Here is a 23,305-nt window from a genome sequence, read left to right on the forward strand (position 1 = left end):
GCCTTATTATCCTGGTTCCCACCCAGATCATGATGAGAGAGGCTCTTATTTGAGAGTAAGGAAGAGATCTTCATTGAGACAAATAAGATATACAAGCTCAGCAAAATTTAGTGATCACAATAGCAGCTACGCTCAGGTTAGCTTCCAGGAAATGAAAGGTTAGCCAGGCTAGAAGCAGCAGGTCAAGTCCAAGGAGTCAAAAATCAGGGAAAGGAGGCCAGAACTGCACAGGAAAAATGGAGTTGTCCCAATGGGGTGCAATGCCCACCTGCCAAGCTTTTAAAGGTGGGCCAAGGGTGCCCACTTGCAAGGCTCTTGTACCCAGGTCTCAGCCCCACCCCCATGTCATCCTTCTGTTTTTCCTCCTTGTCCATCTCAGTCTGCCATTCCCGAGCCTGGTGATGCCTCAAGACTCATGACAGGACATTGGTCTATCAAGCTCAGTATTGTCTACACTGACTGGCAGGAGCAAACCAGGGTGTTAAACAGGAGATATTCCTCACCCATCCCTGGAGATGCCAGGGACTTTTTGCAGGCAAAGCAAAACTGAATGACAGCCCTTCTCTTGTAAGGAGCAGCCTCCATATGTGCTGCTGCCATCTATCTCTGAGGGTATTCTTTATTGTCTTACCTCCCCCAACTCAACTTGATCATTTGCTTTTTTGGAAAAGGGAAATATTACAATGAATGAATGACATTTGTATTCCATTCCATTCCATTCCATAAAGTTACCTCTGTGCTAAGGTATGCTACATAAGAGTGCTGTTAGCCAGGCTTTTAAAACATGGGGACAACTGACTTCACCTAGAAGTAGAGCATTCTGTGTCACTGATCCCATGCTGAGGAATACTCTTCCAGCAAAGATTTGACCAGCATCCTTGCTGCTAATTTTCAGACTTCTCTTCAAGCCTATCCAGCTGTGCTAAGTTTCTCAAGGTGAGCTAGTCATTTTTATCTTGCACTTGCCTATTTTGTTGATATTTTATATGAGAGGGCTATCTGTATATGTTTTAAAATAAATGAAATAAAAATAAATACATTGCAAGGCTTCCCTACTTGGTAAACTGATAGTCTGTGTTAACAATTTATGGCAAGTGACACAGTGGAGACTATAGGCTCACAACTAGAATTGCCGTTTAAAGGAACAGCCCCCCCTTCTCTCCGTGGTTTTCAGATGTTAAGTTTTCAGACTTGTATTCTAAATGTTGTTCACGTAGTTGGAATGATTTCTTTTTAAAATTGCAGGTTTTGTAAGGTATTTTGAAATATCTACTTAATTTCTTCTCTGTGTTGTTAGGAACACCTTTTAAGATATAAATAAAACTCCTCCTCACTTTATTGCAACTAAGAAAGGAGTACATTTATTGCTGGAATGCACTGAGCAGAAACTGAAAGGAACTAGTGAGCGAAAATAAACTTAGAATAAAAATAATGATGAACTACCGAGGCCTCATTGGAATGTATTGTGATAAAAATGAGATTTTGCTTCCAATTTTAACCAACCACAGCAATGGAGGATTATGTCCAAACCTAGCCAGATCATGGTTAGTCTTCATGGAGTGAGGAAATAAGCCAGCTTCAAACCATGGTATGTGAAGCTGGCTTGCTTCCATAAACCATAGCTAAAATCAACTGCAATTTATGGTTCAGAGACATTAAGATAAACAGTAGTTAACTGAAACTGGAAAGAAAAGTTTATAATCTTGTTCTCATGGTCACATTGACATAGGAGAAGGGAGCATACAAGCTCCAGGCTTGTATATTTTACGTCTAAACTGGGCCAGTGTGTTTGAGGGTTTAGTTTCTTTGTTTTTTTAAATGAAGTGAGAAACTGTAGTTCTATCTCATAAGTTAAAGTTGTGTGTGTGGTGTGATGCTTGAACTGGGGGAGTATATCTAGAGGTATATGTAATTACCCTTGATTTTCAGATATGAAATTATGCACAATAGTTAGCTTCGTGAGTTCTAAAGCAACACGACTGTCTCTTTAAGAAGTCAAGAAAAGAAGGAAAATAACTCCAAAGATGTGTGTGTGTGTGGGGAATCAACAGTGCTCCCTCCAATTGCAAGTGCAGATGCCTGGCCAGACTGGGATCTGAATCTTACACTGGTGACAGCACAGCCTCTTCCACTGCACCCGAGGGCAGAAAGCTAGCTTGGGGGATGCAGGGCAAACAACAGAGCACACATAGTTCTGTCTGGCTACTGCTTCCCAATTGCCAGCATCTGCTGCTGCTGGAGGCATCCACCTCACTTTGCCCTGGTCCTGCACAGAGTACTAGATCTTCACTCTATGGTTGGTAAAAACATTTTCATTTTCATTTTGCTGAGAGTTGTGAAACTCCACATGCTCAGAGTAGTACTCGTAGTCCACAAAAGGTTATGCCAATTTTTTTTGTTAACTTTTAAGATCCTACAGGACTTAATTTGCGGCACCTAATTTCATTGGGTGGGTGGGTGGGTCCTATTTTGGGAACTGCACCAGGACCCCCAACCACCCTAATTCAGCCTTACATTTATTCACCATTTGTTTGAAGTGTGACCAGCTATATACACAGAGGAAGCCTAAAAGTAATTGTTCAGTATGTATTCCTCTGCCATCAGCAAAGCCCTCTTCCTCACAGGGTGGTTGTGAGCATAACACAAACATCAATTATAAACTATCATGCATATTAAATTGCAGAATTTAGGTAATGAGGAATTTTGGGGTGCCCAAACTCCTTTTCTTATAGGGGCACCTAAAATTATCTGCCTACCTTGTTTCTGCTAGTGAATTCACTTGTAGGTGGCTTTGCAAAAGTCTGATTTAAATCCATCATGCACTAAATCCTGCCTCTAACATTTTAAACAAATTGATACTGCATACACAAAAGAACACACCTTTATATATAAATATCCCCACATTTAACTTAAAAAGGATCATTTTGCCTGAGGGATTTGAATTGCAAGTTTTGTTCTACTTGTCCTGAACACTGCTATTGTGCTTCATAGGTACATGGAAGGAGGAAGAACTCAGCATATAGCTATTACGGAAGGAAACTAGCTGTAATTTCAAACAATTTCCCACAATAATTGCACCTTCAAACGCTTTCCCATTATACAGCTTGCAATATATATGCAGAAATACGAAGACACATAACTTTTCAAAAGTATAGGTCTAGCTACTTCCATCTCTTCATCATTTCAACAATGTAGACTATTGAGACTGGGGGACGTTTTGTGAATCCAGTCTCTTTTCCATTGCATTTCTACTTGGGAGTCGGCAGGGAAAGAATCATAACTTAATGACAGATCACATGCTCTGTGTGCAGAAGGTCCCTGGTTTAATTCCCAGCCTCCCCCATTAGAAGAATTTCAGGTATTAGGGCTGGAAAAGTCCTTGAATGGCTTGTGCCAGTCAGAGGGAAAGGAGGGTGGTAGAAAGTGAGAGACAGAGAAAAGAGGATGCCTCACCTACTTTTGGCTTGGCAGTCACCAACAAATTACCCATGAGGACACAAGGCCCATGGCAGAAAAGGGTTCCCCACACCTGCTTAAGGATACTGGAGGTTCTACCCCTTTTCTTGATAAATTTGTAAAATAATCTGTGGGAGTCAAGTCTGAATGACTGTTATGAACCAGTCTGTAAGTATCTGGGAAAGCTATATTCTGAAAGTTGAGAGAGAGAGAGAAAGAAAGGCAACGGACTCTACAACAAACCTGTACTCTTTCACCTGGGATACAAGCCCTCCTCCCTCCAAGTTGCAAAGGTCCATGCAAAACAAAAACCCGCCCCTATCTTTAAGCCACATGCTTCCAACTTACATTTTCGCTGTTGACGTCAGCCTCACTGGGGCATCCAAAGAGTTCCCGCCTCAATAAATTCCCGTCATACTCTAGAAAAGTCAGGTAGAGGTTGCGGAAAAATTCAACGTGTTTGTTCTTTACTCTCAGCTTTTTGGGTGAATTCCAATGGATCACCTAGGAGAAAAAAACAACAAAGCAGGCATTCCGTCATGAAAACGCAGCCACATTTGCCTGTTGCCTTTAAGGAATATTTTTCTCATTATTGTTCCAATCATTTTACTTCGTCCTTTCTCACTGTTGGAATCTGAATGAGGATTGGAGTGGGTGGGCACTATTTAGGGTCTTCCACAGTTACCTTTTCTTCAAGGAAGCTGGAGAACATGAAGCAGTGGGAAAACATCCCAATCAAACAAGGACATACAACAGGACTCTATCTCATACTCCTGCATCCTTACAAACAGTGGTGCATAACTTGAAGGCTTGCTGTGATGTGAATTTTCTGGAAAAGTTTGAATTTGAAAATTCAAGATTAGTTTGCACTGGAAAATTTTTTTTCTGAGTGATATAACTTAGCATGCTTATTTTACTTGTATTGAGTAAACAAAACAAAAACTTTTGAAACTGTCAAGCTTGCCTAATGTTTAGTTGCAGTTGGCACCCATCCACTGCTACTTAATGAACTTATGAATTGGAAAAACCTTCTGCAGAAAAAAAATTAAGCACTGGGAAATTTTCTTCTCCACACCCCTGAAGTCTTGTGCTGCATTGTGCATGAATACCGTGTCCTGCCAGCTTCAACAGCTCACCTACTATGTCTTCAATAGAGGCCAGACAGCCCATTTAAAAGGTGTCACCCCACCATTCCCTACCCCCAGCCCAATCAACAAGCCACCATTCATTCTGGTTTGGCAACGTAATGGGGAGATGATAATAGGGTGAGAATTAAAGGCCCTGAAGAAAAACCTCCAGTGGGGATCAAGAAGTGACAGATTGGAACAAATTCATTTTATGGAGATTACATTTTAGGCATAAAATGGATTCTTTGTTTCAAGCATTAGCTTCTATGAATTCCAAAGAGGCCAAGATGTGTGTATGCATGGAGGAAGGGAGAGAGAGAGGATTTTGTTGGGAACTCTTCCAAACTGGGGCTCCTGAAGGCTTTGTACATCCATTAGAGAAATTACATGTAGGGGCGGCAGCACTCTGAGCAGCAAAAAAATTGCCAAGAGCTGAGTAAGCAGTGGCTGCAGTGCTGTATCACAGCTTTATTTAACTTCCTCGTGGCACTTCTTATTACTAATCTGAAAGCATCTTCCTTAGGCAATGAGACCAAACCTATTTGGAATTTCAGAGTGCCGACTATGCAGCAAGGCCAAAACCAACTGCTGAGGGATAAAACGAGCTATATAAACAAAAACAAGAAGAAATGAAGCCATCTCAAATCACTTAGGATCATACGCTACTTCATGTTCTCCAGTTTCCTTGAAGAAAGGGTTTAACTGTGGAAGACCCTAAATGGTGCCTCCCCACTCCAATCCTCATTCAGTATGTGATGCTGGCTAAAACTTTGTCTGCTTGTAAAAAGGGATGTTTTTTGCTGCTTATGTGGAGTGTCTAGTTTTAGCTCCAAAAGACCAAGCCTCTGAGTGGTGCAGTGGGATGGTCATGTAATAAGGCACAGCGAAATTGTTTGCTGGTCTGCACTACATTCAAATCTTTCCATGTGAATCACCCCTGGAGAAATAGGCTCACCTTCTTTTTTAGTTACAGATAGGTAGCCGTGTTGGTCTGCCATAGTCAAAATAAAAAAATTCCTTCCAGTAGCACCTTAAAGACCAACTAAGTTAGTTCTTGGTATGAGCTTTCGTGTGCATGTGTATCTGAAGAAGTGTGCATGCACACGAAAGCTCATACCAAGAACTAACTTAGTTGGTCTTTAAGGTGCTACTGGAAGGAATTTTTTTATTCTTCTTTTTTAGCCCATTGCATAAAACCTAAAAAGCAGAGTGTGTTAAAGCATTACTGAAATGAAGTTGCCTTCCTTGGTGGAAGCAGAAAAATAAGTGAATGCAAGCAAATAATGCTTAAGCTGCAACTAAACAGCTTTAGAAGGATGCAAGTAAGTGATTTTGCCCAAATGGCAAAGGATGGGAATTATTGATCACCTAAAAGGTGGGGAGGAAGACTATTTTAAGAGCACAAAGGAGAAAACGAGGAAGGGAAAAATAAGAACATTGCTATCATTTCCAGCTATAGTCCTCAAAACTAGAAGATAATTTCCTTTTCCAGTAGAGCCTGACTGACTGCCACAAATTTTCAACCTGGGATTTGGAACTGAGCCAGTACATAGCTATTACTAATTATGATCAAAACAGCCATTTCTAAAACCAGTCTTTTAAAGAGTAATTTCCTGTTATTGGAGCAAACTAGGTTTCAACCCTGCAAAATAAATTCGGGCAGTTTATTTGTTCAGGACTTTGAATGTTGCTGGAGCGGATCTGCCAAGCTCTACAGGAAAACCAGCCATCCGACAAGAAGAGGAGAATGATAGAAAAATAAAGGTTTTTGTTCAGTTGGATCCATCCACTCCACTCTTCTTGCTTTGGTAGAGTAGATCTAGAACCCATTTTTCTGACCTTGCAGGCAGCTACAATCAGAGCTGTGCACACATGGCCTTCCAAAAACTCACCGCCATCTTTGCAGGCAGAGAAATTGTGGGGAACATTTCACTGAGGTTCTCCAAGGGAGTAGAACTCATACAATAGTTTCTAGGGGTTGGGCCTCACCATTAGCAGAGGCATTAATACTGTTGGTGTAGCATTATGCTAGGGCACTGTGGGCGGGGGGGGGGGGGGAGAAATTGCAGGGGAGTGAGAAAAAGAAAAAGAGAGACAGAATTTCCCCTCAACTCAGCTCTAAACAGATTGTATTTATTTGGGGTCTGGAAATCCGTTTGGTAGTGCATACCTCTGAGGACCAAAATGGTCTCTGGAAGCATGAAGCCCAAATTGAGTTAGAGATACTGTAAGCCCTGAACGGTTGGCACCTTTCAGATTTGTGGGTGCACTATGGCCAGTCTAGATATTTGTATTTGTCAGCCTCAACTCTCCAGGCAGCTGTAAATTGAAAAGTTTTCGCATTTCCAAAAGCTAGTGGGTATCAAGAACTTGATATTCATGATTTAATCGGAGCTGAAATGTGTGTCAGGAATCTGTATGTGAACAGATGTCCAAGGGAGCCTGGACTGGGTTGAATGAAAGTTGAATGGAACTGAATAGTGTCCAGAATTTTTTTCTTTGAAGGATAGGCAGGTGTTAACATGGTTAAAGGACAGGAGAAAACAACCAAATTTTTAGTAGTGCAGGTGTTGTTTTTTTGTAATTAATACCCCCCTATTAATTTCTGCAAACACAGTAGGTGTGTTATCTAGCAATGAAATTACAGGATGAACAATGACAAAAATCAAGATACAATAACTGCTGCAAAATCATTTAGTGCTTGAGGTGCTCAGTTCAACCAATAAAAACAAGTGATCTAGCTGGAAAGATAGCTGAGAAAGTGCAGTTCATTCTTTTGTATGGAGAAAGACTGGCAGGCTAGACTACAGGGATGGGAAACTTTTGGATATTGGCCCTTTGGATATTGTTGGATTCCAGCTCCCAACATTCCTGACCATTGGCTATACTGCCTGAGATGGATGGGAGTTATAGTCCAACAACAAACACACCCTTAACCTTTAACACTGGACAAGTCTTGCTATATCTGCAAGTTGTGTGGATATTACAACAAAGCACGAAGTGGTCCTGAATCATTCCAATCAGATTCCAGTTTCCAATCCATCAGAAAAATATTTCCCAGAATTAGAAATCAATGATGCATGGATTTGGGAAAAAGAAAGAAAGATTGCATGGAAATGGCTCATTACTGGTACTCCATTGTTCAGGATTACTGTATGTTTTGTTGTAACAACCACTTGAGTTATATTTTTCAGGCTAATTTTGTATAACCTACTATAACAGTTGCGGGATGGGGGTATTGTATTGTTTTGTTCTGTTCTTGTTTTACTGTGTATTATGTGTTTCTTATCTTGTATTTTTATGTAGTGGATTGCCCTGAGATCTATGGATGAAGGGTGGTATAGAAATGTAATAAATAAATAAAATAAATAAATAAATATGTACTTGCAAGCCCAATATAGCACTGTTCTGTATGTACTCCGCTCTTGTATTTGTGTTGGGCTTGTTGAAAAAAGGATAGTATTGGAGAAACACATGTTCAGCATGAGGGACTAGCTGTGTGTGGTTCTTTGCGTTCTGGCCTATAGTCCCGTGTATATCCTTGTAAACTTCTCTGAGCAACTGGAAATTTACACTTTTTGTAAATTCATTAAGCACCCCACTGCACAGGTTATTGGGCTGGACCCAAATGCAAATTAAGAGCTGTTCATGAGTAACTGCACAGAACTCAAATGCATTTATTTACAAATGAACGTGCTGTAGAACTGCAGCCTATTTGAAACCAATATACATAATTAAATCCTAATTCGGCTGAAGTCAATACTACAGTTACACATTTCAAATTCAAGAACTCTCAGTACTGGAGGACACTGAATTTTAACTCAGCATTTCCATCTTAAATCCACAGAATCATAAGCCCTTTACTACTAAACGCTCAAATAGAGATTGGGAATACTCACTTCCCAGATCATGGCAGGCTTATGCACATTTCTGAACTAACACTGTCTATTTTATTTTTATTTATTTAATGCATTTATATCCCACCTTTTTCACCAATGAGCTCAAAGTGGCACACTTGGTTCTCTTCCTTCTCATTTAATTCTCACAACAACCCTGAGAGGTAGGTTAGGGTGGGAGGCAGTGACTGGCCCAAGGTCACCCAGTGAGCTTCCTGCCTGAGGGGGGATTTGAACCCTGGTCTCCCATGCTGTGCCGTGCTGGCTCTCTCATATATAATATGACATTAAATATCAAACACCACCTATCTACAGCTACATATAGGACCAAAACTGTAATGTGTTATTTTTCACTTATAGAACCTCAACTCAGCTAGCCTTACCTTCTGAGAAATTCAAAAAAACATGGCTAATTTCTATTTGTATTTTTCATGTTAACTGCCTTAAAGGGCAAATACTTCTTAAAGGTCACATGCTACTTAATTTGAGAAAATAAGATGGCCTTTTCAATGCTGTTGTTTCCCCCTCGCTTAGGTTTTATCAGAGAATATGCAGTTATTCTTTTAGTTTGTCTACTTCTTTTTTGAAATGTTAAGGCTGCAATCCTATACCCACTTGCTTGGGAGTTATTCAATGAGGCTTACTTCCAAGTAGACATGTAAGGTGAATTACAGTTGCATTGTTAAGTTGAATATGAATTTCCCACAGTCTGACATAAATATAGTACACTGTCTACCACTGATAAATTGTATAGTACAGCGGTGGTAATTATGTTTTGGTAACTATGAAACCAGCATAGTGTAGCAGTCAAGAGAATGAGTGGAGAGTCTTAAGTTCATATTTCAGCTCAGCTGTTAATTTGCTGGTGGCCTTCCCAAACAGCCTGGCCATGGAAATGCTGTCAATTGACAATAGGAAGAGAACAGTCCTTCATTGAGGAAGTGAGCTTATCACGGTGCATGGATCAAAGACATGAGGAGCCCAGTTTTGGACAGAAGGGCTCCATTAACATTTTTCAGCTGCCACGATTGTTTTGCTAAGCTAGAGAGTTTCCAGGACACCATTGCAATGAGTCAGCTCGGTCTTCAGTTGCAGTTGGACTTGCAAGAGGTTCAGCAGGTGAAAAATGTTTGAGGTGAATCTGAAATGACTGTTTTGGGTTAAGGCCTCTGAAAAATGCAAATATTAGCAGACAAGTTTCACCAGGTTGTTCCAGTTTGGAAAACATGGCCGAGGAAGACAGGGTGACTCACATCCAGCTAGTTCATTTTTCATATGGAGAGATTTGATTAGGATCACAATCCAAGCATCTGTTGGTTCAACATAGATTACATTCAAACTGATTGCAAATGCCAGACAATGTATTTCTGGGGCAATTTCTTTTTGTTTTTAGAAAAATAAGAAGTTAAATGAATTTCTGTTGAACTATCCATTCTTCTTACCCCCACAAAAGAAAACTATGTCTTCTCTCATGATTTTGAATGTCCAGAATATCTATGTTGTATCCTTGACAACCAGCAAATTCTCTTGCCTGACTCACTCAGTGAGGTCACAACTCATTGTTGGGGAAAATCACAATTCATTAACTTGTTGTATAGGATTTCACTGCCGGGTGGTCTTTGTCAAAATGCTGCAACTGAAAATTCATTGCACAGAGAAAAACACATTATTGCTTGAAATGTAAAGAATCTAATCTGAATGTAGTCTCTATCCAAAAGTGCTGTTGACTGAGAATTAAATAGGACCTGCTGTATCCTACTGTATACCCTACAGCAGGGGTAGCCAAGTTGGTGCTCTCCCTATGTTGCTAGACTACAACCCCCATCATCCATGGTCATTGGTCATGCTGGTTAGCGTTGCTGGAGTTCAGCAATATCTGCAGGGCATCACATTGGCTAATCCTGCCCTCTATCAATGTACATAGTATGAGTTTCATGTACCGAATTGGACTGAATATAAGCCACACTTTTTTTTTCCAAATTCCGACCGTGAAAAGTTAAAGTGTGGCTTATATTCACGACCTTACGCCGCTGGCAAAGCGGTGCGGCTCCCCCCTAGAAAGCAGCCCAGGAGCACGGGGCAATGGCGCACGTCCTGTCCGCCACTCCCAAGCCTCCCCCAAGCTGCCAAATTTTAAAGGTGCAGCTTATTTGTGGGTGTGGCTTATATTTGGGCCAATACGGTAGATAATTTTAACGTTTTCATTTTCTTTTGTAAACTACTTAGAGGTTTTATTACAGTCAAGCGGTATGCAAATGTTGTTAAATGACTAAACTAAAATAAAAATTATCTCAACACCTCCTGCCAGCTATTATGCTATCTCACCATTCCCTAAGATGTGAAATACAGTCATACCTCGGGTTAAATACGCTTCGAGTTGAGCGCATTTGAGTTGCGCTCTGCGGCAACCCGGAAGTAACAGAGCGCATTACTTCTGGGTTTCGCCGCTTGTGCATGCGCAGACTCTCAAAATGACGTCACGCGCATGCACAGAAGCGACAAAAAGTGATGCACGCAGACGTGCCATCGCTAGTTACGTTTGCTTCTAGATGCAAACGGGGCTCCGGAACGGATTCCATTCGTACCTAGAGGTACCACCGTACTAGAAGCTATGTCTAGGCCAGCCTTCGGCAACTTCCTCCAAATAACTATAGCTCTCATCACCTGCATTGGGTGGCAGCCCCATATTGAATACAGTGTCTAGTCCTGCTCTGAGAAACTGCAGGGGGAAAGTGTGTCTCTTCATTCAAAAGACAGCTGTTGTCAGAGTAAATGCAAAAGTACATAGTGTGTCAACAATGGCAGTAAAGACCAGGAAGCTCCCTTTGCCAGGAGTGCTGGGCAAGGTGAGCAGGGGGTGGGTAGTTTGTGCCTGTGTCCTTGGTGGCATTCTCCAGATGCTGGTCAGCGGAACTGACTGCTGGAGAAAGAAGTCTACTTGCTGCTTCATCATTAGGACAATGTATCAATTAGGTTTAAGCCATCTTAGATCTTGAGTTGGGAGCACAGAGGAAATTGTTTCCAAGGTATGGCGACTATAAATCTGAAGACAGATGACAAAAAAGAGGGGGTAATATTTTAATTTACTTGGTTGGTTGATCACTACAAATTAACAGACTGTCTTAATTATCCGTATCTTCTTATCTCTTGTTTGCTGTGATCTAATAAATATTTTCCGCATGCAACAACCCACTCACTCCCATTCAAGTGGAGCATTTTAAATAAGATGTTCAAGATAAGCTTGACTCATCTGAATTGAAAAGTTTCTCTACTCATATATGGGGAGCCTCCAGTTTCATAACTCCTGCTGGGTACACAACAGCTGTGATACTCCTATTGCACACACACAAGGCTATTTTCTTCTACCACCACTGGGGGCAACAGGAGAGACCTGTTAAAACATGGAGTCCGCTTCACTACTTAGCAGCTACATAGGTCTATCGCTCAAGATTGTGAACAGAGCAGCAGAGAAGTGCACCTATAGCAGAGCAACAGCCATTGATGAGGACACCCGAAGTCTGAAACATAAAGTTGGGTCAGTGCAATGATGACAAATCCCCAAACCTCAGTGACTTCCGGGTCAAATGGAATCAAATGAATGCCTTTTCAGTTTGATAGGAATAATTTGGTTCCATCTGATTTGAGGAATGCAAAGGCCAGGTCCAGCTTAGTTTGGAATTTAAAAACTCCTTCTGTGTTTCCTTCTTCCCACACCATTCTTCTTAATCCTCTAACACCAATGTATACAATTCATCTTTTTCTCTTCCACCCACTGGAGGCTTCTGCTACATTTTTCTTCACTCCAGTCCTATTCAGTACAAAATACATAATGTGCCAAATATACTGTATTGTGCCATTTATTTTAAATGTCACTGGAACTTCCTAATTTCCAGGTTGTTGTTTTTTTAGAATCCACCCTGTGCTAAATATGTCAGCCACATTTTCTCCCTAAGGACTACATGCAAAGGCTGCTAATATGTGTTTGAACCAGGGATCCTGGCTTAAAACAAACTCTGGTTTCATAAATCATCATTTCATAGAATCATAGAGTTGGAATAGACCACAAGGGCCATCGAGTCCAACCCCCTGCCAAGCAGGAAACACCATCAGAGCACTCCTGACATATGGTTGTCAAGCCTCTGCTTAAAGACCTCCAAAGAAGGAGACTCCACCACACTCCTTGGCAGCAAATTCCACTGTCGAACAGCTCTTACTGTCAGGAAGTTCTTCCTAATGTTTAGGTGGAATCTTCCTTCTTGTAGTTTGGATCCATTGCTCCGTGTCCGCTTCTCTGGAGCAGCAGAAAACAACCTTTCTCCCTCCTCTATATGACATCCGTTTGATAATGGCTTGTTAAAAAAAAAAAAGCCAAGTTTGCTTTAAAGTAAAACCCTGATATGAATTAAATGCTAAGCCAGGATTCTTTACAAATTAGACTAAATTCTGCCAAAGTCTTCCTCTTGGCTATGCAGGATGAGCAGAAGGGATGGGGAAAGCACATGTATCTGATGCTTCATTCTGGCTTGTCTAGGTATGTCCACAAAGCACTAAACCATCAACCTTATGTGGGAATCAGCCACTGCCTCGGCTCCAGATTTTGGAGGGTCCATAGGACCCACTCCCACAGTGAGTCCTGCTCCTTCTCATCTTGATTATTGCTGCCACTTGCTTACTGTTAGGCAGAGAGCCAACGATCAAGCAGGCAGTGGCATCTACTGATCTTCCTTCATCCACTGCTCCACCACTGACTGAGCCAGAATAAGCAGCTGGTGAACTACCAGGCTGCAGTGGCGAAGAGGAGATACAGCTTGAGATGGCTTTTATTAATGGGTCCTCTGCTGGGCTGTTGGCCCTTGGCAGATGCCTGACCATGCCGATTCTGGTCCTGACATTGGCCCTGAAGCCAGGTAGTGACAGGTAGAATTTGCATCGCAAATTAGAAGTAGGGCAATCAAAGAGTGAGATCTGTCTTGAATGGAATGATCAGTCCAACTTAAAGTAGTCAACAGGAATCATTCCTTAAGCATTAAGAATTTTAGACTGTAGCTATCTATTTTGGAAATACTCTATGACCTGTTTGTTTTTGTTTTTTAAATCAAGGACCCAGATTTTGTAGGCACAAACTGCGGGACTGCTTATATGTTAGCCTACCATTCACTAAACTGTCACTATGATGCCAAGGAGTGTGGTGGAGTCTCCTTCTTTGGAGGTCTTTAAGCAGAGGCTTGACAACCATATGTCAGGAGTGCTCTGATGGTGTTTCCTGCTTGGCAGGGGGTTGGACTCGATGGCCCTTGTGGCCTATTCCAACTCTATAATTCTATGATTCCGACACAGAGCTGCTTGCCTAGCTGCACCTTTGGTTCATAGTACAAACAAGGAAGAAGGCATTCCGCTTCCCCCCACACCAACAGAATACAGGAAGGGCAGGAATTATGTTAGCTGTTAGAGGCTTCACTTAGAAAGAGGCTGTATTTGTTTTAGAGACCATTTCGCTGTGAGTCCTGGAAGACCTGCTCCCTGCCTTGTAGGCCCTTTTCTACCTGGCCTGGGAAGGCTGGGACTGGACTGACTCCAGCTACAAAAGCTGAGGCTGCTGAACAGACTCTTGGGCTGGACTATTGTTTAGGGTTTGTTGTTGTTGTTATTGATATTATTATTTTTTGTATCTTTATTTTAGATCTTATTATGATTTGTGTGGAAATTGTTTCAATTTGGTTGTGCACTTGTTTATTGTTTGTGACTACTTTTGTTATGTTTGCAGTTATGTTATTTTTTTTTTCATGTTGTAAGCTGCTTTGAGCATGGTTTTAACTATGGAAAGGCAGCATAAGAATAAAATGATGGAAGGATGAAGGATGTATTTTATCCATGCAAGCGCTAGTGGGTTTCTTTTCTGCATTTGGGAAGCCCTACTGCAGATGGCACCCTATTGCTGCTTGGGAAAGTTCCCTGCACAAAACAACTGTGCTTTTATGCTAAATACAGTACATTTTATTTAATCCTTTCTACCCACTTCCAGAAGGCAGAAGTGCAACAGGCTGGGTCCATTCACCTGAAAAAGCTGAAGGTGATAACAGGTTCAAGATAGTTCTGTTTCATCTCTACATGTAGCCACTTTTAAGTGACTGAGGCTGTGACCCTGTGCATGCTTACAGGGAAGTGAACCCCACTGACCGACAAATTCTGAGTAAAGGTGCATAAAATTGTGCATTAATGTGTCCAAAGTCCAAGTGTTGGCATTTACAGCTTATTTGCAATTTCCTCAGCAAACGAAACTACAAAGTAGCTGGCAATCATTAAAATGAACATTTTCTCCCGCCACTCCCAGTGGCATTTATTGTAGGATACATCTTGGGTGCTTAATACCATGAATATGTCGAGGGCAGTCGGGGCACTGTGGCATCAGATGCCTTCTCATTCTGAATGCGCAGGAAGGTGCTTTATGAGTGCATAGATGCATGTTTAAAAAGCCCCTCTATGCAAGGAGTGACCTATGGAGATCTTTGCACATGTACATCAGGACACATGTAGCGCTTCATCCTGCATATGTTGAATGTGTGGACATTAGCTGTGGTGCACAACCGCAAGGGGTGGGGAATGGGGTTTCCTGCTTTCTTTCAACATGTGGAGCGAGTTGTCTGTACCTGCTGTTATACGCATTGTTTATAACATTGGCCAGTTGCTTAAAAGGGCATCGCTTAATTTGCATTGTGGGAAAACATCCATTTCGTTCTCTCTAACCCCATGCAGGATTAGTCATAATTAAGCAGTTTTGTTCAACATTACCTTTAGATCAGACACATCCCGGTAGCACTGTTCAGAGCGGGTGTGGTCTGACAGCTGCACATTCCAGAAGCAAGGAAGCTGGTACACAAGAAAGGGGTTCTGTTTGATGACTGCATTGAAGATGTCCTGCCAGACAAGAGAAGAAAAAAATTGCCACTTTGTAAAAAACACACACAAAGTTTTCAGCCTTTGGAAAACAAGTAAAAGTGCTGACATCTTTGTTGTTGTTGTCGTTGTAAAGACTAATGGATACTATGATGCTTCCCCAAAAGCCCACATAATCATACTTCAGACTTAACATTTCATGCATTATAAGATGCCAGGTGGCAGTTCAGTCCCAATAGCATTCAACAAAAAGGAAGGATGGAATGCAGACAACCTTGCCTTTGAAGTCCTAGGTTGAATAGTGTCTCTTTTGGTCAAAGAATTTCAATCTAAACTCAATCTAAAGCTGTAGACCCGAAATAATATGCACTCTGGAGTAGTCCCAGTGGTTTTCAGCATACTGTTCTTAAGAAAATTGGCTTCAGAATGGCAGCCAAACTTGGCAGGAGTTTTAAAATGGACTTTGATAGGTTTTGAATCAGAACATTAATCGCTCCACATCTCTGCATCCCTTCTGCAAAATGGGGGGTAATGAGTCTTCTCTAACTCCCAGCTGTGCTCCGAGGATAATATCCTTAATGTCTGTGAGGTGCTCAGATTGTATGGCAAGGGATGGAAGAGAGGGAGGTGGTTGCAATTGCTGGAGTCAGATGAAATCATAATGACTGTTTGCTGAACTGACAAAACCAGTAGAGAAGGAAATAGTATTTCCAGGCTTCTTAGAAGCCTGTAGCCTTTTGTTTCAAAGGAAGAAAATGACATGCATCTCTTTAAAAAGAAAAATCTGCGTGTGCAGTAGTGGCGAAAATGTTAAGTTTTCTGAAATCACAGGATAAACAACCACCAACAGCATTCCTCAAATGCTCAAGAGCTAGTTCTCCATTTTTTTAAACCATCTTTTCTGTTTTAGTTGAACTGGGTAAAATAGACAACACTGGGGCTGCCGGTGCAAACCATCATTCCTCTCCATTCCTTTACATGTAGTTCTGGGCCATTCTGTGGAGGTGGTGGAGAATAGCAACAGGAGGAAGAAGAAGAAGAAGAAGAAGAAGAAGAAGAAGAAGAAGAAGAAGAAGAAGAAGAAGAAGAAGAAGAAGAAGAAGAAGAAGAAGAAATAATTATTTATACCCCACCCATCCGGCTGGGTTTCCCCAGCCACTGGGCGGCTTCCAACAAAATATTAAAATACAATAGTCTGTCAAACATTAAAAGCTTCCTGTCAGGGAACTGACATCAGAGCTAGAGGCAGAGGGAAGGCTCTCAAATGATGCTGGAGAAGGGCCCAGCAGGGAGAGAGGCAGCTCCGCAGATGGGGAAGCAAATCAGCGCAACACCAGGGATATAGAGGGGCTGATGGGGGAATCGGCGAGAGGGCTCCAGAACTCTTCATCGGACACCAGCGGGGAGAGCACGGGTCCTCCGCTACCCACGCCCACCCTGCGCAGAAGACTTCCGCGCAGAGAGAGTAGGAGGAGACTGGGTGTCAAACAACTTTTATGTTGGAAAAGATTTAAGAAACGCCCACTGACAGGAACTCACGCGGGCTCCCCAGGCTTGCTGATAGCTTCCTGAAGCCTGGAGAGCAAGAGGGGTCGGTGTGCACCGCCCCCTCTCGCTCTTCAAGCTTCAGTGAAAGCCTGTATTCGCCCCATAGGACACACACAGATTTCCCCTTCATTTTTGGAGGGGAAAAAGTGCGTCCTATAGGGCGAAAAATACGGTAATTCCCAACATGTTTCCAGGGGAATCTTTGCAGCAATCATCATTGGCTAGGAAAGTTGTGTCAATTTTCTCTCTCCCCACCCCTTACTTACTTTCAGGAGCAACCTTGAACTGCACACTCACCTGGTCAGCCAATGAGGTGGAGAGCATGCTCATTAGCTCTCTTTCAGCGGTGAGCCTCCACATCTGCTCCCACTTCATCTTGCGCAATTTATCCAGAAGTAGCAGAATGACCCCTGGAATCAACAACAGCAACAACAATAAATGCAAAGAAAAGAAAATGAAAACAGGGAAAGCAAAGGCTTTCATGTTTCAGTGCTGCACTGGGGTAATTATTATTATTATTATTATTATTATTATTATTATTATTATTATTATTATTATTATTTGTACCCCGCCCATCTGGCTGGGTTTCCCCAGCCACTCTGGGCAGCTTCCAACAAAGACCAAAAATACACTAAGATGTCACACATTAAAAACTTCCCTGAACAGGCTGCCTTCAGATCTCTTCTGAATGTTAGGTAGTTGTTTATCTCTTTGACATCTGCTGGAAGGGCGTTCCACAGGGCGGGTGCCACTACTGAGAAGGCCCTCTGCCTGGTTCCCTGTAGCTTTGCTTCTCGCAGTGAGGGAACCGCCAGAAAGTCCTCGGCACTGGACCTCAGCGTCCGGGCAGAACGATGGGGGTGGAGACGCTCCTTCGGGTATGCTGGGCCAAGGCCATTTAGAGCTTTAAAGGTCGACACCAACACTTTGAATTGTGTTAAAAGCAAGCACTTTCTTTAAAAATGGGAACCAGCCCATCATTTTACAGAAAACAATTAACAGAGGAAGAGAAAGAAACTATCCTGATCAGAACACAACCAGTTTTATTGCTGTTGTTTTGTTTTTAAAAAATAAAGAAGTAGCTTAATAATTGTGAAACTTTGGACCAAACTTGTTAAGTTAAAGACACTGTTTGCCAATGTATGCGTTTCCTTTTAAAAGAAGCAGGAGAGGGGTAGGAGCTACTAACTGCCATGGACTGGCTGGATGCAGAAAAGTGGTGGGAAGCACCATTGGGGGAACCCCAGGGGAAGAAGGCTCAGAGCCAGGAGTTGGTGGTGGGATGATGATCAGGGGTTAGAGAGAGAAGAAGGAACAGACTGTTAGGAGGAGATGCTGACAGAAGAGGTAACAGGCTGTGGCAGAGAGCAGTTCAGATTCTGAGGCAAAAGTGGGGACTGGAGAGAGAGACAGGCTGCTGAAGAAGCCGGGGAGTCTCCCCTTCCGGCTGAGACCAGCTCTGCTCCCCTCCTCACTGGTGTCCTAGAACACACAGAGAAATGAAACGGGCAGAGCAGAGGGGGATTGCGTGCAGGGACTGCCTGAGACTGTGTGGGAAGGACCCTGGAGAGGAGGACTCCTAGTGGGCACTGGGAAGGTTGGGACCTTCAGTCCTCACAACTGCTTCATTGGGGTAAGACCTCCTAGAAAGAGTTGCTGAGACCACTAGGCTGGAGCTGTGGTTTGTTTCCTTGAATCAAGAGTTAATTTCATTGGCACCATGGGTGGTTGTTGTTGTTGTTTTTTGAAGCTGACATATACATGACTCCGGCTCCTGACATTAACCATTTCCCCCTGCACAGGACTGATCCCAAAACATTTTCCTGCTTGAGACAGAGCACTTAATGACATTCCTGCTCCCTGCCACTCAAATCTAGGTGCCAAGGCCAGAGAGGGGTTGTTTTGGCAGCTGAAGCAGGAAATCCCACAAATGCCTTCCCCCCTGACAGCATGACTGCAATAATGATCAATTAAACAAGTTACAATTTGCTGTTATTTCATGACAATCGGCAGCAGTTTGGCCCAATGGTAGGGCTGACCCCCCCACACACACCATGGTCCCAGTGAAAACCCCCAAATTCAAAGTTCCAACTTGCCTCCAAAATGAAGCTGTCACTAAGCAACCGACTTCCTCTCCCTCTCCACTTATCACCCCCATTGCAAAGGCTTTCGAGAATGAAGCACCTTCCCATTGCATTATTATTATTTCTTATTATTATTTATTGAATTTATATGCTACCCTGTACCCAGAGTCCTCAGGGTGGTTCACAGAAAAGATCAACATAAAAACCGCAATATGAAGTACACATGAGGACAAACTGAGAGGACTAAAGTAGTTAAAATCTATTATGGTGGACTGTTGCAGTGATGACAGGGTTAACACAGAAATCAGCATGCAAAACAGGCTGCAGTCTATTCATTATACTCCATTGGGTCTCCTCCCTCCCAGCTGTTCCATACATAGCTGAAAACCAAACTTCAAAAAGCAGTGGATGAAGGTGATGTAGTACAAACCCTGTATCTGCTTTCAGTGAAACCTTTAAGATAGAGTCTCAGGGGACTGCCTCAATAAGAAATACCAGTGGACATAGATAAGAACCTCATTTTGGGGAACTGCTTGTAAGTTGCTAAACAAAAAATGGTCCTGATAATGGCAGCCTCTAATGCAAGCAGGAACCGTCTAGAGGGATCAGCGATAGGCCCTCTCTCGCTTAACATCCTCATTACTGCAACAAAGGAGCGATAAGAAACAGAATATAGTTAAACTTGGAGATGCTGTAAAATTAACACATCAGGATAATAACCAAGGAGCAAGACAGGGGCTATAAGCTGCAATCACCTGCAATAGGTGAAATACTAAAGGTAGGGGGGAAGAACAAAAGCAGAAACCAAAGGGGAATGCTAAATAAACAACTCCTACCGAAAAGGGCAGAAGACATCCAGAAAGGGTAAGTGTGACTTAAGACAATCAAAAAGGCTTCCTAGGTAGGTTGTAAAATTATATTCACAGGAACTTATTGCCACCTCCATTTCATGTCCTGTCTCAAACTACATTGATTAAGAAATATGTATTCTGAACCAGCCAATCCACTGGCTGGGTGAACCACAGGTGGTTTTTAAAGAGCAATCCTAGACATGTATACTCGGAGGTATGCCCTATTCAGTTCAGTGTGACTTACTCCTCCGTGGGTGTGCACAGGATTGCAGCCTTATTGACTCATCCTATTGCTAAAAGTTAAGGTGTTGTTGTTCGCTTGTTTTTTTAATATAAAGATTGACATCTAGTACGGCAGAGTTTTTTTGTCCAGCAGAGAAAAATGTTCCCAAAATTGGGGGAGAAAGGTTATGGATTTAACCTGGCACTACTACTCAACCAGAATCTATTGCCAACAGAAGAATTTGTACAATAAAAAAGTGCATTTAAGTCACCTCCCCAAGTGCATTTGAATGACATTTTTCACAATGATCCATCTGGTATTGAAGCATTCCATTATATCCTCTTTGCTTTCCTGCTGCAAGAAGTCATCAGAGGAGGAAAAGGTCATCACCATGCCCAAAATCTGTCCTGATGAAATGCTAGCCAACCTCTTTTCTAACTGGCACAACTGATTTTCTTTTCCCCCTTTTTAATCCCCTGAAACATTTGCCTGGAAAAAAGAGCTTTAATCCTGTCAGGGGTTTGCGTGTGTGACTGAGAGTGAGAAAAAGTATTTGTGGCCACAAATACCACCAAGGAATGATTGGCTGAGGCTGAAGGTCATTGTAAAGTGGAATCTTCCCATCATAAATAGATAGATAGATAGATAGATGATAGATGATAGATAGGTAGATTAGACAGTAAAGTAACAACTCCCCTCCCTGCTATGGATTACCTCCAGACAGCAAGGACTTTGGTTATAAGAATAAGGTATAGAGAGAGGAATAAAATAAACCATCCCTCACTCAGACCCTTAGGATGTGTAAAACTGGTTTTACATTTACATTTGAAAAACAGGAAATATGATCTAATAAATACTTATTTAAGAGAGTGCTGTGGGGGTGGCATTTATTATTATTTCCCCCCTCTGTTTCCGCATTCTTCTCCCAGGCTGGCAGATTATGGTGTCACAACTAAAGAGATTAAGGGGTTATCAACAGTGGCAGCTGAGAGGCAAAGACTGGAAGGAGACCAAACACAAAGGCTGAAAAATGCAACACTATAAGATATTTGACTCAAGAGCATCTAAAACAATTTCAGAATCATTATTACTATTACTATTACTACACAGTGGCATGGACATTCATTTAAAATCATCCTGGAATGGATGTGTAAATGATTCCCACTCTTAATACACAGAAAGGATACTTTTGAAAATATTGCTGAACCATCCAGGGTTTGAACACCAAAAAAGACAGAGATGCAATAAAGGGCAGCTCAGCCTGTTGCAGTTTGCAATGTTTACTTCTAAAAAGGGCACAATTTCTATCAGTGTTAGCAAGATGAAGGAGTGTATGCCACGGGGATGAATTTATTCTATTCATTTCATATTAGCAGCATCAAAAAAGCCCCCAAAACTGAAGTAGGCAATAAAGGAGTTTTTGCTTTCTAGAAGCCAGGGCTCAAACTGGTATTCTCTCCAAGATTCATGACCCTCACATTCGTTAAGAACTGCATTCAGCTGTGGGAGTGTATGTGACAAGAGAGTTGCCTCACAAAGTCCTTCCTTCCCCCAGAGTCATGCTGAGTGCAATTCAGGCTAGATTCAAGATGACAAACAGCAGAATGCAGGGCGGAAAGGGATTTGTCCTCATCTGTTTGTGCTGGGGGAGAGAGAGATGGGAGGTGGGAGAACAGGGGAAATCAAAGGATTTTTCCCTTCCTTGGACATCTGGCTCCAGCTGCGATCCTTTCATCTTCCAATGACAGCGTAGCAGCATATTTTCCCTTATTCTCCCACCCAGAAGGAAAAGGGGGAAAGTTTGCCAGCACATAAGCACAAAAGAGTGAAAGGCAGATACAAGCAGATCTTCTTGAATTAGCAGGGTGACAACTAGTCAGACAAGACTCATCTAACAAATACGGAGCAATGCTATAAAGGCATGGAGGTCTCCTGTAATTCATGTTCAGGCCTGTTGCTTGGGGCTATGGAAATGTAGTTACTTAGAGACACTCTGCTTTTAAAAAAAACCTGTTTCTTGGCTCACTCTCCCAGCCTATTTTAGGAACTACATTAGTATTAATCTCACCAGTGTGAAAGGCAGGAAAAGGTCTTGCCCATCCTCAGATATCAACCCAACCCTTAACAAAATAAAATAGATTATTTTGCTTTTTGTATCACAGACTGTGCCTACATTTTCCACCTAGAGGACAACTGAATGGGCTTCTTTATCACTGCAAATCAAAACTGAATTTGTGCCCCTATCCAAAGTTCTCAAAAGAAGCTATAACAGACCCAAAGGACAGTTGTTTGTGTTACAAACTTACCAAGTAGTTGTAAATGTTTACCCCTGTAAATGAATTATACCTTTTGGGGATTCAGCCCCTAGTGGATGTTGCTGCATCTGAAGAACTAAGTAGGTTCAATGAGTCAATGAATCAGAAATCTAGAATCTACTGTATGCTTTTGTTTTATTGCTGGTCTGTTGACTGTAATGGATCGATTGATCTCAGTGACGGCAGGCTGCTGCCTTCATGCCCTGCTTGTGGGCTTTACATAGGCATCTGGCTGGTGACTGTATGAAATACGATGCTGGACTAGCTAGGTCTTTAGTCTGATCCAGCAGAATACTTCTTATGCTTTCACTTAGGCTCTCTCTTGCTCTCATCTCTGCCCCCATCTATTATGTAGGGATATTATTATTTAATCAATGTAGGGAAGCAACATGGGTAAAGGGGATGAAAGCATTCAGTAAGTGAGAATCATCGCCACTAGTACCGCTACTACTATGTAGTTTCATGGAATCCCCATTACCTATTATAGGGCTTTTGTTCAGTTTAGTCACCAGGACAGCAACGCTTGGCTTTGATGTGCAATTCTTCTGTCTGGGCTAAAATTACTGACGAGAGGCCTCCCATCACTAGAAAGGGAAGAACACTCCTGAGATTGGAGCAGCATAATTAGTTATATTCTTTGGTTCTTACTTCAAAACGTATGCTTCCTTCAGTGTCCACAGCAGGATGGAGAGAAACAAGAATTCTTTTGTACAAGCAATTTAGAGTGCAACATACACATCTCCATACATTTATGCTCTGATAATGGGGTCTTAAATCAAACTACAGTGGCATTATTTCCTCATTTAAAAGCGGGAATTGAGACGTGTCCTCCTCCTTAATGGGATTACTTTATAGTCTTCAGAAAAAACAAGGAATGCCAAGAAGTGAACCAGAGCAACAAACCAGTTATT

The 23,305-nt window shown here is 42.1% G+C and overlaps 1 protein-coding gene across 1 annotated transcript in view; it reads right to left on the reverse strand.

Moving 5' to 3' along the window:
* The window catches only part of LARGE1 (LARGE xylosyl- and glucuronyltransferase 1), a 317,228-nt gene that overhangs the window by 45,007 nt on the left and 248,916 nt on the right, over positions 1-23,305 (reverse strand). Inside the window, exons 8-10 of the mRNA XM_083462155.1 lie at positions 17,219-17,331; positions 15,269-15,394; positions 3,805-3,960 (exon numbers count right to left, since the gene is read on the reverse strand). Of these exons, the coding sequence (XP_083318281.1) occupies positions 3,805-3,960; positions 15,269-15,394; positions 17,219-17,331 (395 nt within the window). The remainder of the gene's footprint in view (positions 1-3,804; positions 3,961-15,268; positions 15,395-17,218; positions 17,332-23,305) is intronic.

The sequence above is a fragment of the Podarcis liolepis genome (assembly GCF_965112155.1).
Source record: "Podarcis liolepis genome assembly, chromosome: 10".
In the NCBI taxonomy this organism is placed as follows: Eukaryota; Metazoa; Chordata; class Lepidosauria; order Squamata; family Lacertidae; genus Podarcis; species Podarcis liolepis.